Raw genomic sequence first — 15,996 nt, 5'->3', positions numbered from 1 at the left:
AGAAGAGTAGAGTATGCCAGGGAGGGCCGGAAGAATTTTACCCGTTTGCTTTGGATGTTGAAATGTAATATAGGAGCAGAAGAGCTTACTGGGGGGGAAGGCAGCTAGTTTCCCAAAGTATGTTCTGTAGACTGCTAACCTGCTAAATTTGGAGACAGGAGATCGTATGGGTATTTCCATGGTTAAACACTACGTATTATAGCCCTCCTGTGGAGATTCACTATGAACATTAACAAATTAGCAGCTTTAAGAAGTCCACTATTAAAAACAAAAGCACAAACCTATTTAACTTGCAGTTCCCATTGTAATTACTCATGGAACCCTTTTTAATAGAATAGCACCTACAAACAACCTTGGGAACAAATTTTGGAGAAACAATGGCACTAGACCGCTGCCAACACTGCAGGAGAGTATGAGCCCAAAGCCAGGAGAATCCCTTTGTGCCGATTTCATTAGTTGCATAACATTTCCAGAGCTACTTAACAAAAGTAAGCAAATAGGGATCTGTAATACAAGATCAAGCAAGAAAAACACAAACTCACAGATGACTGCCAAATCCTTATTTTGATCACAAATATTGGTCTTCTGAAATGTTAACTCTTACCAGAGATAAAATATATGAGAGATGAGGATGCTGGGACATGACAGGCAGTGGGTCTTAGCCTATGTCTGTGCAAACATGTAAATGTCAATTATTGGACCACTCCTGTAATACGATGGAGAAAAAAGCTACTTAAATGAAACCTCAGTTGCAGTTTCAAGAAATTCAAAGAGCCAAAAGCCCATCTAACCAAAAACTCATTCATACCAAACAGTCGACCCCATTTCTCACATTGTGCCAGGGTGCCTGGACTCTAACACAAACGCATTTACTATATTCTAGCTGATAAAGAACCTTTGCTCATTTCATTAACATTTACTTTAAATGTTCAGATGGCATACTTGATAGTAATGAAGTCACAGATTAGTAAAAGTTTCTCATGACCATCAACCATTCCTTATACACACAATTCTGATCTGGGCACTGCATTTCAGTTTGCTCAATGAGTTAGTGAGACAGGCTAGTTAGTATAAATTTGTTCCTTTTCTAAAAGATCCTACAGAAAAAGACCAACTGCTACAATCAGTCAGATTCTGCACTGGTTTCAGGACCAGCGATGGCAAGTGAATGTTTCCGTTGATTTTTCTCTTCCTCTGGCCCTTGTCTGGTCCCCTTCACTGATGCTGCAAAATATCTGTTCCTTACAGTGAACAGAGCCAACTCAACAATTTCCTGTGTATGCCTTATTAACAAGATGGATGATAAGCTGCGTATTGTGTACGCCACTGGTATTATTCTCTCTCAACACTCATCTGCCAGCCCCTTGTACGTGCATGAGAAATGCAAAACAATTTAAATATTAGTCTAAGATCAAACTAAGATGCCCCCTCAAAATACATGTCCATCACAAGGATTATTTTAAGACTCCTGCCACAGCTCCCTTTCTAGTGCATGCTACAGTGGACTAGAACACACTATTCCAAGGTGGTGGCGTCCTGCATATGCCCGACTGGACCTCTTGTCAAGTGTGTGGCCTCCTCAGATGACTTCACAGCTCACCCTAAAATGAGAGGGTTGGACTGAACGATTTCTAAAGTTTCTTCTCATTCTAAAGATTCTTACTTTCATTCTTTGTGTCATCAAGTACCATTTCACTGTGGAGAGCTGTTTAAAAATGATTGATGGCTAAATTACAAAAACCTGTGAATTCCTCTAACGCTTGGATCAGATTCCTATTTGCCAAGCTTATAATATCTTTGAACTTGTTGGCATATAGCTATTATAGTTCTAACTTCGCATTTTCTTTGCAAATTCTAGCCAGTAAGGCAAGGTAGTTGCATAACTGATATACTCAGTATACAGAATGCAGTCATGAGGCATGAGACATTTTTTATACACTGCCTTTTAAGGCCCATAGTACAAACCTCTGACTGTCATTTAAAAGTGGCTCTAAAATGCAGCCCAAGAAGGCATTCAAGGGAAATCATCTCAGAAGCTTCCTGAATGTGCAGATTCCTGGGCTCCAGAATTTGCATTTTAACATGTACTATGGCAATTCTTATACCACCGAAATTTTAGAAATACTGACTAAAGATTTCAACAGTAACTAGAAATTGTTTTTGAAAATTAACTATTGAAAAAAATGGGGCACAGCCCTGAGTGTTAATCTGAGAGGGGTTATTTATTAGATAATTTACCAAATTTGAGGTTTCAAAAGTTGCGTAAATTATTGTACCTTAAAACTTCCCAAACAAATCTCTTCCTAACTACACAGTAAGCAGCCTATGAACAAGACTGTAAGTAAAGTCCACTCTTTAAAAATGTACTCAAATCTTTCAACTAAATGTATCAAAATGCAAATAAACAATCACATTTTTATGTCCTGGGATTAGGCCAAGATGGCGTTTATGTTTCTGAAGCAATCCACAAAGCCAAGATTGAGGTTTCAGAGGAAGGCACCAGGGCATCTGCAGCTACAGGTATGTTCCTAAGAGCACAGAGTGTCAGCAACACTCAGTCAGCTGCTTCCCCCTTATCTCCCTTTGTTAGATTTATCCAGTTCAACCTTCACACTCCTAAGCCTCCCCACTAAAAACCCAAGTCCAGATGTAGTAGAGCATTCTAAAAAAAGAAATGTTAACAAAGTTTTTGAAAACTGATGGGAGAAAAGAGGTGGCCATTTTGAAAAGGATTTGTAGCACGACCCCATAAACAAGGAATAGAGTCATTCTGAAAATCACCTTCAGGAAGCAATTTATTCCATGGAATATTCTGAAAATAGGACACAGTGTTGGCTAAGTGGTATCTTTTCTCTTTAATTTTTCCCATTTGCACCCCATCGTAACACTAAACCATGCTATATCATTAGGATGCTTTTATTTCTCCAAAAATCAAGGCATATAAGTGACTTCGTATCCAATTTTAATAGTGACTTTCCTCAAATGAAGAGAAAATACAAGGGGATTCTATTCTTTTATCTTTCCTGCAGCTCTGTTGTTACTGAAAAGGTCTCGGATTCCTATTTTTAAAGCAGATCGGCCATTCATCTTTTTCCTGAGAGAACCCAACACAGGTATTACAGTATTTTTTGACAGGAGTCACATAAATTAAATATTTATCAGCATCTCTCTAGCAACAAAGCCTCGTTTGTCCACCCTAACCTAAAACAAGCATTCCTTCTAGCTGGTTTCCATGGTGCTTCAGAAGCTTCTCAGTTGCTATGTCATGTTTCCTGAGAAAGGGGAATATTTCATAACTACTGAGGAAACTTAATATCCTCTGTGGCTTTTTTGCCTTCTGTTTCTCTCAGCTCATTTATAGTTGATGTAGGTCTTTAAAAATTCAGGTTTCTACTTCTGGGGAGACTTTAAAAGTCATGAAAGTAAAATAAATGATAAATCTTTTTTCCCCATTGTTGCCGAGCTTTCTTGGCCTTGTAGGATGAAAGAATTCCTTCAGGCCACTAGAGTGTCCAAGCAGCCCTCTGGCTCTCAGCACCCCCTAGTATCCTAGGGAACGCACCTGCATTTCTATAGTTTTCCTGGTGATCTTTCTCAAGCTTGCTGAAGTTACACAAAAATCAAATGTTTGCCCTAGTACTTGTTAAGTCCCACCATACAACCTCATCTTAATCCAAAGAGGGGATGGTACAGGCAGAGCCTTAGCACATCAGAAGGACAAGGAGTCGTCCTTTAAGCATCAACAACAGGGAACAACGTATTCAAATTATTCCTCTTAATGTTGCCCCACCCTCTCTGGCAATTACTTATCAGCCTAGGAAAGAAAAAGAGATTCTCAGTAAAGAGTTGTTGGCAAGTCTAAACAACGTGTTAAAAAGAAATAGGATGGAACAGGACTAACAAAATCAAGCAGAAGTGGATCTACTTTAACTAAACATCAGGCATTATTTTTATTTATGGAGAGAAAAAAAGTCAAGTTAGAATAATGAAAATTACGCATAGGTTTTACACAAATTGTTAAGGAAATACTGTCAACATCATTTTATCTGAGAATCATTTGCATTCTGCTGTAACTTGTGCTAGAAATCAAAGAGACACTTGTGACAAAAGGATGAAGATAATCATTCACTAGGAAATAATCTATTGGGGGAGAAAAAGTCCATCAACAAAATATATCCTCTTAGTATTTCACCATAATCATCCCAACCCCATATTTATTCGATGAAAATGTCACTTATCACTCAGAACAGGCAACGGAGAGCCCTCTCTTAGAAAGGATCCAGGTCAAAAAATGAAAGATGAAAAAAAAATGACAGGTTCTACTCCCTCAAGAAACAAAGAAACAGGACTAAACTTGAACAGAAAGGTCACTGTCAAAAGCTCATAGCCAATAAAGGTTGATGACAGTTAAGAGAGAACAGTTTCTTTTGGAATTCAACTGCATAAAATGATGTAAAATCTTTGAACTACCTAGTAAAGGACACACCACTGTTTCTGTGCTAAGAGTTTCCAGAACGGCCATAGTAAACAGAATGAAAATACAATCCAACACCAGTTCCATAATCCGCCGCACATCTAAATAACGGTCCTTGTGAATTTATTTACCTCTCTTTCTGGGAGGTACTTGCTCGTAACACACAAGGCAAAGTGGCTATTCTTCTGGTGACGGGGTATTGAAAGGACAAATGAGTCTCAGCCTTCAGTACACCAAACTGACAAAGCTTACTGATAAGGGTAAATAATGACTCAATCAGTTGACAAATGGGACACATACAAGAACATTACAAAAAATGATCTTAACCTGAAAATTAAACTGTTGGAGAGCATCATTTGTCCAGCCTACAGTCAGTCATCCATCCATCGATCTGAAGGGCCTAAAAGACATGATATTCCCCTCAAACGTACTCCCCCCCCTCCCCTTTGCTTACAAAAATTCTGCAGCATTTCACTAATTCAACTAATATGCCCAGTTTCTTAAAATGTAACAAAAACCTGCAAGAGATGAGATAATAAGCTTGAATTTTAATGGGTTTCAAAGCTTGTGACTAGGTTTTGGGATAAGGGCCTAGAGTACGGAGGCACAGAGATTAAGGACCAAAAGAGGAGATGGAACAAACTGCTTCTTTCCAATTCCTTCTAGGGTTCGTACCCCAAAATGTATTAAAGGTCTAGAGCCTAAAGGATTATTACCTCATGAGCAACCTGTGAAATGCAAATAAGAACTTTCTGATGAGGAAAGTGGCCACAGATTGGACTAGACTGAGTCCCTTTCCTAACTATTCCTGTGAAGTATTAACTTCCACCGGAATGACTTGTAGGCCCCTCCTGTTAGTCTCAGAATCTAAACATACATAATTTAAAACCAGACAGTATATTCTGGATTTTGCGTACCTCTTGTTGAATTCAGCAATGTGACTGCAGCTAATTACCTTAACAATTCCATTCACTGAACGATATCCTGCGTAAAGGTATTTTGTAGAGGTGAAAAAATGTTTAAAGAATTGCATATGAAAATACTATTTAACACTACTTTAAATGCTTTTTTTTCTTGACAGCATTTGTCTTCAGTATTGGGAGAGTTTCAAATCCCTTAGACTGAATTAACAGATCTCAAGCATGTTCTCCACTTTCATCTATGCTTTGCTTCATAAAAAGTTATAATTTCATTTTGCTATACCCTTAGGTTGAAAAATGTTCTGCTAAAGTATAAAAAGATAAGGGTATGTGATTTTCAAATATTATAAACCTAAAAATACTTCAATTTTACCATAATTTTATAAATTTATTTCACCCTCTCTTAATCTAAATGTATTTTAACCTTCTTTTCTACTGGTTATCCCCAAAGCACTACAAGGCACAGCAGTGATCTATGAATGGTAAGTGAGTCAGGTCCCAGGGTCACGTCCTCAGTAAGGACACGTGACGCCATGCTGGACTGAGGGTGGACAGTGAATTGTGTTCAGTTTTCCTTGTCCTGGATAACTTAGGGAGAATGCAAAATGAGCAAAGTCATTTTAAACATGTTTCCTTTCCATTTAGCTTCCTAAATAAAATGGAGAGTTGAAGTGTAATAGCAGAGCAGAACAAAGAGATCCCTGTTGAAACCCCAGTCTGTTGTGAGACTTCTGTAAGTATAGCATCAAGCTGCTAAATGCTAGACATTTCAGAGTATGTGGCATACCCCAAACTTACAACTCCCTAACTGACGGCTTCACCTTAGTGCCATCCACAATCCTAGTGAGAAAGGAAAAGGGGTTGAAGGAAAAAGTAAGGAAGGAAACCAATGAAGTCCAAAGGCATCTGCTTTTTAAACAGCTTTAAAGAGTCTGCCTATCTGCCACAGATACCATCATTTCCATTATCTCGGCAGAAACGGAGCATGTTGGAGTGGCCAACAAAATCTAAGAACATAGAGTAAAAAGACAATGCAGATTATGTAACATGTAATTACAGTTAGGTTTAACAAATGTGAACTTCAAGTGGTGTATTTTTCCAATGCTAAAAAGCAAGGCCTTTAAAATTCCATTATCTTAAGATGGTTTTAAATGATTACTTTAAATGTGATTATTTCCTAAACCACACAAGAGTAAAATAGAGCATTTATTGATGGAATAACAAAAGTGCTTTTCTTAAATATTCTTCAAAATACATTTGTACAACTTACAATAATATATCCAAAATAACTGTATATACAAAACATTGCCTAGTTTTAATGTATGTGCTTTTTTCCCCAAAAATTACAAAGTAACTTCTTTTTTATTTTTTTGGCAAAGTTCAACCTTAACAGAGGTGACAATTTTAAAGGTTGGTTTAGGAAAATAGAACCTGAGGGAAATTGACACGCAAGAGTCAATGACAAGCAAGAGATTTGGAGGAATATTTTTAGTTTGTTAAATAAAAATGTTTTTTAGAGTGATACTTTTCACATTACAAAAATAAACCAAAATGAAGAAAAGGTCACTGTAAAATGATGGAAAAAGGATCTGTAGACTTGCTCTTAGTATTTCAAAAAGCCAACAATGCATGTCAAAAAATGAATGCAAGATCACAACAGTCTTGTATTTACTTTGTATTTGGAGAAGGTAGTGAAATAAGTGGCCACATTCTGTTTTCTTTTAATTGCTATTAATATGGTTGATCTGATTGGCTCTTCGATGAATTTCATCCAAGAAGTTCTCCAGTTGTTCTATTAGCATTCTTTTTTTAAACCTGTATAAAAAAAAATAAGTAATAGCACTCTCAATTTCTTTTTAACAAATAGTTATATATCAGTATAATTTTTTTTTAAAGAGAGAAACTGCCTTGGAAAGAGTTCTCAAAGTGAGATGAAAATGAAAAATCAACAACTTTATGATATATAAAATCTCTTGGAAGATTAGCAAATTATTTTATCAGTAGAGTATTATAGTTTGTTCCTAAAACAAACCATCCAGGCCTGAGTACAATGGGAAAGAGGTTATTTCTTCCACAATCACAAAGAAAAAAGGCGGGGGGGGGAACCCTAATAAATACAAGGGTTATAAATATTCCAGCAATATGGGCTCCCAAAGCAATGACTCCAATAGCTTCTTATGCTCTTTGAACATTGAATGTTGAATGGAATGTGAATAAAATAGGAATATAATTCCCCATAAAATGGAAGAAGAAATGAAATTTGGGCAATTGCATTTAAACTGTGGTGTTCTACTATTACAATTTGAAAACTAGCAAATCAAGGACAATTAGACACCTGTAGTATAGGATATAGCAAACAAAGTTCAAGTGGCAATTTTTAAATTTTTGCGGTAATAAATATAGTAGACTAAAATTGCTTTTGTCTGCCTAAGTATTAATACTGCTGATGCTTTTCAGAATATCCAAAAACACTGCCCAATCTATACACCTACTTCCTCTCCACTTGTAAACTAGTATGACTACCGACCATAATACTACACAACTCTCTAAAAGGTGGCAGAAGTAGAATGCAGGCACCCAGAATATAGCTAAATAGATGATGAAGTTTGAGTTGACAGAATGTTACATAAAGAGCAGAAAGGGTTAAATACTCAACATCAATAATATGAAAAGTTATGGCCTGATCTTGAAACTTCAAAGTAACCTATGCTCTAGCCACTCATAGAAAAAAAAAAAAAGAATTAACAGCTTTATCTAAAAACACCCTTACATGTAGGATGGAAGAAACTGGGGGACTAATCAAAGGGTTGGTATATGTTGGAAGGTCAGATGAGACAAACACTAAGTTTTCTTACATTACTAAAATTCTAAAAGTCTTGAAGAAGAAATTAAAAAATGCGTTTTTACTCACTAAACTCATACAACTATGCTTTCCAGTTAATTGCACTTCATAGTTACCATTTATAATCTTGATCCACATTCCTTGTACTAAAGTACATAATCCTGGGCTACTGAGGCAATCAGAATAAGGCCCATTTGTCCAGCTCTGGTCCCCTTAATTACATGTTTTCCCACATACAAGTTAACTGCATTCAAATATTGCCTTTCAAGATTACCTTTTATCACTAATATTAACTGTAGTTCAAATATACAAAGGAGAAAAATTAAAGACTATAACATATAAAGACACCAAAAAAGCCAGAGTAGGATAAACAAGAATTATGCAAGAATCTGTAATGTGTAGAGAGAAAGGGTCCATGATTTCTGAAGAATTTCTGTTTAGCTATTTTTTAAGTGAACTTCTTTCAATAAACTGAAAAAAAGAGAGAAGTACTTATAATACAAAGGTGTGTGTCATATACATGCATAACAACACAAGTATAAAATAGATACTGTTAAAATACCAACTACAGAAAACTGGGGACTCACTGCATCATATCATAATGTACAACAGATTATTTACCTTGATGCTTCTTTAATGACATTTTGTAAAAATATTAGTCTTGTTTGTAAACTGCCTTGCACATGCTTCAGTAAAGTGAAGATCCTTTCATATTCTTAAAACAAAAGAAGCAAAAAGAAAAAGTAAGTGGCTTTAATTTGCACTCTTATTCAATATTTTTCTATTATAATTTACTACATCAAGATATACCAAGACAAAACCAAAACTAGTCTACATAAAATTTTCACTGCTCATTAGAGATTTTATAATACACATATTTCATCATACATCAACAAAGATAAAATAACTTTTCAAACACTGCTTTTTTTTTGGTAAAAGTTCTCAATAGGGTATCAAATATAAAGCTTAGAAGGATGAATAAACAGCTTTCTGGTAGTGCCACAGAAAAATAAGAAGTGGCCTTTACAAAAATCCATCCTTATGACAAATTCTAAATTTGGGGAGCTAACCTGGGAAGTGGATTAAATAGAGGGGGGGGAAAATAAGTTAAGAGTGCTGTCTCACAGGAATAAAGACACAGATGTAGAGAATGGACCTGAGGACACTGGGAGTGGGAAGGGTAAGCTGGGATGAAGTGAGAGAGTGGCATGGACATACATACACTACCAAATATAAAACAGATAACTAGTGGGGAGCAGCCGCATAGCACAGGGAGATCAGCTCGGTGCTTTGTGACCACCTAGAGGGGTACGATAGGGAAGGTGGGAAGGAGACACAAGAGGGAAGGAGATATGGGGATATATGTATATGTATAGCTGATTCACTTTGTTATAAAGCAGAAACTAACATATCATTGTAAAGCAATTATATTCCAATAAAGATTTTTTTTTTTAAAAAAAAAAGAATATACACGTCGTAATTGGTGGGAAAAAAAAGAATGCTGCCTCAGTTTCAAGTTTTCACATAAAACTCTGCCAAGGACTATAAGCTCCTAAATGGCCAGTACTGAGTCTTACCCACTTCTGGACCACCCACGGGCCACCGCACCATCATAGCAGGTGATCTGCCAACATCTTTGGAATGAATGTCAATAATATTGAAACTTTATCTCACAAAGTTCTTCTGTACTCATATAATAGACAGCTTTCATAATTTTAGTTTTTTAGCCTAAACACATCCCTGATCACTATTATAATTTAAATCTTAAAAGTTAAGATGGTAGGTAGGTATTATGCCTAGAACCTTACAGATACGAAGTCATTTAATAGTCACTACAGCTGTCTGGGTTTGCTGTTACCTTAAAATTCCAGTTGCTGGTTGACAGAATGCTCAGGACTATGGGTTCCCGTCAGGGTAGGAACCATGTGTATCTGTGAGTTCCTGCTCCGCTCTCAGTCCCTCCTACTTACCACACCTAACACAGTACTTTGGATATAGCAGATATTCAGTAAGTGTTTGTTGGCTGAATAAAGAACCAAATCTTATATAGCTCATTTGTTGTTTAAGAGTGATCTAAAATCAGATCTATGCTTTAGTTTATTTGACTTTTTTTTTTTTTTTGAGCACAAACAGAAATCAAATCAAATCAAATGTTTGTCTCTAATTATACATACTTCTTCCTGGCTTCCGGATCTCTTTCATTATTTGTGCTTTTAGTTCAGTGTTGACCTCTTCATGGCTTCTGCAATGCATCAATTTCTTTCCTTTGTTAAGTGAAGATGCTGGTAGATTCTCTTCAGGACATTGTTCTTTATCTCTTGGCTCCTCGTGATTTTCTAAAAATCCACCAACAGTGAGGTCATTAGCTCCTAAGTGGTCATGGCTGAGAGCCTCTGTATGATTGGTTGGTCGTTCCAGTAAACTGGCTGGAGAAGAAGATGCTGAAAATTCACTTTCCATAGCATTTGGTGTAATATCTGATGAAAGTTGGTCTGCAACGTGATTTTCAACCACATCATCTATTGTCGAATCATTAGTGGCTTCTGAAACTAAAAATAAAAATATGGAAATAAAAATCATTGAGAGCCAATTTCAAAGCACACAGTAAAGAAAACCTCAAAGAAACAATATTACAGCAAATCACAACTGATCTCCCTGACTGATGCAAATTAACAATTTGATACGGTTTTTAAGCTTTGCCAAATATATGGTATATTTCAATGTGAAACATCCACAATATTTTTAAAACCTGTACAATTTTTGCCCTTAGGAAAAAAATAAAAGCCAGTTTCAAACAACTTTTAGTTCTCTGCTTTATTCTATGGCACTTTTGTTGAATAAGTAGGTTTTTAATGCCTTAGGGAAATATATGTAATCAAGATTATCATGGTTATCCTTTTATTAGAGAGTACTAGTTCACTCCAACTTACCTCTACCTTGTAAGTTATTACCGTTTAGAGGCAAAAGTGAACACAGGGAGTTTAAGCTGATCAATATTCTGCAGCAACATACCACCAAACTTCCACAGGGCCCCCTTTTCTTATAACCATCCACAGAGTCTTCATTACTTGAGCAGTGAAGAACAGCTGGTGCCCACTTTAGTTCACGAGACTTAAAAAGCTTGCAAGCTCACTACTTAATACTAGATTATTGCATTTGCTCCTCACAGAAAGCAGTTAAAGTCTAAGTTCTCTGATTGCTCACCAAACCACCAGGACACCAGCTGAATTCATCTCTTTACTGTTCAAAATGTAAACTCATCCCCACAAAAATTCCCTGAACTTCTGACTCCCTCCCTCCTAAATTCTATTCCATGATGTGCACACTTTACTGAATATTCTCTAGAGTAACTGCTGCTTTAATCGAAACCCAACTCTCCTGCAAAGAAACTGCTGTCTCTCAAACACTCTCCGTGGACTTAAAATAAGGATGTGGGGCTTCCCTGGTGGCGCAGTGGTTAAGAGTCCGCCTGCCAATGCAGGGGACACAGGTTCGAGCCCTGGTCCAGGAAGATCCCACATGCCACACAGCAACTAAGCCCGTGTGCCACAACAACTGAGCCTGTGCTCTAGAGCCCATGAGCCACAACTACTGAGCCTGTGCTCTAGAGCCCGCGAGCCACAACTACTGAGCCCATGTGCCACAACTACTGAAGCCCACGTGCCTAGAGCCCGTGCTCTGCAGCAAGAGAAGCCACTGCAATGAGAAGCCCATGCACCGCAACGAAGAGTACCCCCGCTCGCCGCAACTAGAGAAAGCCTGCGTGCAGCAACAAAGACCCAACGCAGCCAAAAAAATAAATAAATAAAATAAATGTATAAAAATAAATAAATAAGGTTGTGGAGTCACTAATCCCTTCACCTTCCAATGCCACTTCAAGAACATTTCTCCATGCACTCTTGAAAAATTCTTGCTCTTTTGAGATTTAATTATCCCACCCAACTCATCCTCTCTCTCCTCATCACTATCTTTACTGACCTCCAGAACACACCCATGGTCACGGATGTCTCTGGCACCTGGTTCACAGACTTCCTTCCACCCCATGTCCCTTGGGACATCGTTCTAGGTCCTTACTACTCAAAGCGTGGTTTGTGGACAAGCAGCATTAGTACCATCAGAGAGCTTGCTAGAAATGCTCATCTTGAGCCCTATCCCAAACAATGTATTAGAATCTGTAGTTTAATTAACCACTCCCCCGACCCCTGCCTGGTTTCACTTACACATTAAGGTTTGAGAAATGCTGTAGTATGTGACATCCATGTCTAAGGACATCACCTGCTAAGAACCTGGCCTCCCAATTCCTCAATTTCTCATCTCCAAGGAACTTTTCCACCCACCCATTTGCTTCTCAAGTCAAACACAAATTCAGGGATGGAGGCATGTGTAACCCTCATCTTTGCTGTATTCCTACTATTGCGCTTGAACCCTGCCAGACTTTCACTCCAGCAATTCCTCTACATTCTCCCTCATATTAATCAGATTCCTTCTAGATATCCACTTTCTTATCTAACTTATATCCCAAAATGTATCACTTTTTAACAGTGTCCTAAATTCTCTCATTCTGTTGTCCTCCCATGACACCCGCCAAGCAAAAACCCCAAATGTGGTGATGCAATCTATCTTCTTGCTGCAGACTCACATGGGGAATGATGAGCAGGCACTACTGGGAGATACGACACACCTCTACACAGTGGTCACAGTCACCACCTGTACCTGCATCTTAGCACTGCCTAGCAGTCTTATTACAAGCTTTTCTCCCTCTACCACAGAAAAAATCAAACCTTCTCCACTGTCTTAACATCTCTGACTTTCCCAATGTCTCTTTCCTCTCAGCAGTACACATCACCTCCAACTTCACAGAGGAAAGCAAAAGCAGAAAGAAGGTGGACTTTCCCGATTTCCCACCATTAAACTTGTGCCCACCACACCCACATTCAGCTTTAATGGAAGAAGCATTCTTCATGTGGGCTCTGGACCATTCATTCCCTTTTGCCTTCTCAGTGATTTTGTGATTATACTTTCTCTCATCTTCATTTTCAGCTGTTCCCTCTCTATTGGCTCCATCACACCAGCATTTAAATATATTCAACTCTGTCATCTTAAAGACCTACAGAACTATTCCAATCCTCTCAAATGGTTTGTTTAAGAAGTATCTGAGGGCTTCCCTGGTGGCACAGTGGTTGAGAGTCTGCCTGCCAATGCAGGGGACACTGGTTCGTGCCCCGGTCCGGGAAGATCCCACATGCCACGGAGTGGCTGGGCCTGTGAGCCATGGCCGCTGAGCCTGCGCGTCCGGAGCCTGTGCTCCACAACGGGAGAGGCCACAACAGAGAGAGGCCCGTGTACCGCCAAAAAAAAAAAAAAGTATCTGAGACCACCAACCACTCAATTCTCTTTCCATTTAGCTTCCATAACACTAAATTATTCCCTATTTTCTCCTCTTTCTTGGATTCTTCCTTTCTTCTCAATCTCCTTTTCTGAACATTATTTCTCCTCTTAACTTTGGTACTTTCAAAGTTCTGCTCTAGGCTTTTTCTTCTGTTTCCCTTGGTTACTCCAACGGGGCTTAAGGCTGCCTCCCATACCTATCTCTCCAGCCCAGTCCTCTTCTCGTAAGTTCCAAACTCAATGATCCATCTTCTAACTTAGGAAATCCACTTGGCTATCTAACAGACACTTCTAAACTAAACTCATTCAACCTCTCTTCTTCCACTCCACCCATGACACACGGAAATACCCAGGGTCTCTCAACTCCTCCCTTGCCCTGTCTCCATCATCCAACCAGTCATCACCAAGTCCTTTGCTGATATATCCAAGTATTTCTCCAATACAGGTTCTTCTCACAAGCACACTCCCAGGTAACCATTAGCTCTTCCCTGTGTTTCCTAACTGGTTTCTGTGCAACTGTAACAATTATTTAACAACATCAAATACCCAGTCACTGTCCACAATCTCCAATTACCTTATATAGTTTCTGTTTGTGGAAAGTTTGATTTTCTTTGATTCAGAGTCCAAATCAGACCTGGACATTGCAATTGATTTACATGTCTCTTAGCTATCTTTTAATCTATAAAAATCCTTCTGTACCTCTTTTTTTCTATGCATTTTTTTTTTCTGGAAAAATACACACACACACCAGATTCTTTGTCCTATAGAGTTTCCCACAATCTGGATTTTTCTAACTTTATCCCTGTTTTGTTATTTAACATGTTTCTCTGTCCCTTATATTTCCTAAAAATTGGTAGTTAGACAGAGAGGCTTGGTCAGATTGATGTTCAGGTTTTTTGGGTGGTGGGGCAGGACTACCTCAAAAGTAGTACTGTGTAATTCCATCAGGAGGTATCATACTTGGTTTCTCTCCAGTTAAGATGTCATTAGCCATGAATGATCACTACCTATAATTAATGAATCCATTAATTAAGGGTTCCCTACATCAATTCTCATTCTTCCCTAATAATATTCCACACAGTAAAGTCAGCCTGGTCTTTATAAAATGCTAATCAGATCAGATCGCTACCTCTTTAAAACCTTTCAATGGATTCTCATTGTCCTTCAAATAAAGTCTAGAATCTTTATAATGGCTTCCAAGACCCTCTATGATCTAGACTTGGCATGTGTATCTTTCAGTTCTCACTTTGCCTCATTCCCAACAACGCTTGCTATAACCAGCGTTCTTTCAGTTCCCTTAATGCCCTGCTCTTTACTGCATGCCTCTGCACATGCTCTTCTTCTCTGACTACTACTGAGGCCCAGGCCAATGCATAGCTGTAGTTTACTAATTCCCATTCATCCTTCTAGTACTGGCGTAAACAGAACTTCCTCGGTAAAGTGCCTTGACCCCACAGACTACGTTAAATCCTCTTGCCAAATACTTCCACAACACACTTGACTTCCCTTTTGTAACATTCATCACACTTGTAATGAAATGTTCAATGACTTTCTTTCCTCACTCATTATAAATAAAGGCAGAGATCACTATTGTCTTGTTCACTGCTATACCTCAACGCCTAGCACTGTCTAAATTAGCATATCATTTAAGAATTAGTTGTTGAATTAAACTGAAATTGAAAACCATCTTTCTGTGGGTGTTGATAATGCCCCTTTAAAAACTGTTATTTTTAAATACTTAATATTTGCAAATGATATGTCAAATCATTATAGCTATTAAGCATAATGAATATATGAAATGTTCAATAAATGTTCATTAAAAAGACATTTAAAAAAAGACATAAAAATGATTACATGCTGAATTAGAGTAAACAAATATCTTCTCTAGACACTCTTGGACCTTATCAGTTTTCTATAATATATTACAAAATATTACAAAATATTTTTACAAAAATCTTTCCCATGAAGAACCAAAGAGCAGCAAATAACATTGAAAGAAAAACTCTTACTTTTATGAAGAGGAAGGGGTTTAAGAAGATCTGGCTGTGCTTGAGTCATAGGTACAGGTGGTCCTTTTCCTCCAATATGATTGTTCACAACTGGATTCTGTTGTCTGCCTCTTAGTAGTGGAGACATACAGCGACGTCTTTTAGGGATGCCTTGCATATTTGGTTCTCCAGGTCGTTTATGTTTATTTTGAGGTCCAGCCACAAATTCATCTGCCTCATCTATCATCATACCCTGTAACAAAAAAGAATATAATTTCCCTAGCTTTACATACAGTTTTTAATCACACAACTAATTCCAATTCCCAATTAAATAACTATATTTTAACTGTTGACATTTATTAGGTATTCTACCAAGAAAATAGC

General features: G+C 37.8%; 2 protein-coding genes across 6 annotated transcripts in view; one reads left to right on the top strand and one right to left on the bottom strand.

Annotated features, from left to right (window-relative positions):
* SERPINE3 (serpin family E member 3) overlaps window positions 1-8,117 on the top strand; it is a 33,904-nt gene extending 25,787 nt beyond the window's left edge. Inside the window, exons 7-9 of the mRNA XM_059041522.2 lie at window positions 2,434-2,520; window positions 3,030-3,113; window positions 5,556-8,117. Coding sequence (XP_058897505.1) covers window positions 2,434-2,520; window positions 3,030-3,113; window positions 5,556-5,599 — 215 coding nt within the window. The 3' untranslated portion in view covers window positions 5,600-8,117. The remainder of the gene's footprint in view (window positions 1-2,433; window positions 2,521-3,029; window positions 3,114-5,555) is intronic.
* INTS6 (integrator complex subunit 6) overlaps window positions 1-15,996 on the bottom strand; it is a 111,007-nt gene that overhangs the window by 14,773 nt on the left and 80,238 nt on the right. For 3 of the 5 annotated variants that reach the window (XM_059041518.2, XM_067016806.1, XM_067016807.1), the window contains 4 exons: window positions 15,634-15,865; window positions 10,411-10,785; window positions 8,858-8,951; window positions 6,908-7,209 (listed from right to left, as the gene is read on the bottom strand). In XM_059041518.2, coding sequence (XP_058897501.1) covers window positions 7,116-7,209; window positions 8,858-8,951; window positions 10,411-10,785; window positions 15,634-15,865 — 795 coding nt within the window. In that variant the 3' untranslated portion in view covers window positions 6,908-7,115. Of the gene's footprint in view, window positions 1-6,907; window positions 7,210-8,857; window positions 8,952-10,410; window positions 10,786-15,633; window positions 15,866-15,996 lie in introns of those variants that run through there. The other 2 variants (XR_009331688.2, XM_059041517.2) reach the window with 1 other exon arrangement.

Source organism: Kogia breviceps, chromosome 16, assembly GCF_026419965.1.
Source record: "Kogia breviceps isolate mKogBre1 chromosome 16, mKogBre1 haplotype 1, whole genome shotgun sequence".
Classification (NCBI taxonomy): Eukaryota; Metazoa; Chordata; class Mammalia; order Artiodactyla; family Physeteridae; genus Kogia; species Kogia breviceps.
This window is presented reverse-complemented; position numbering and strand designations above follow the sequence as displayed.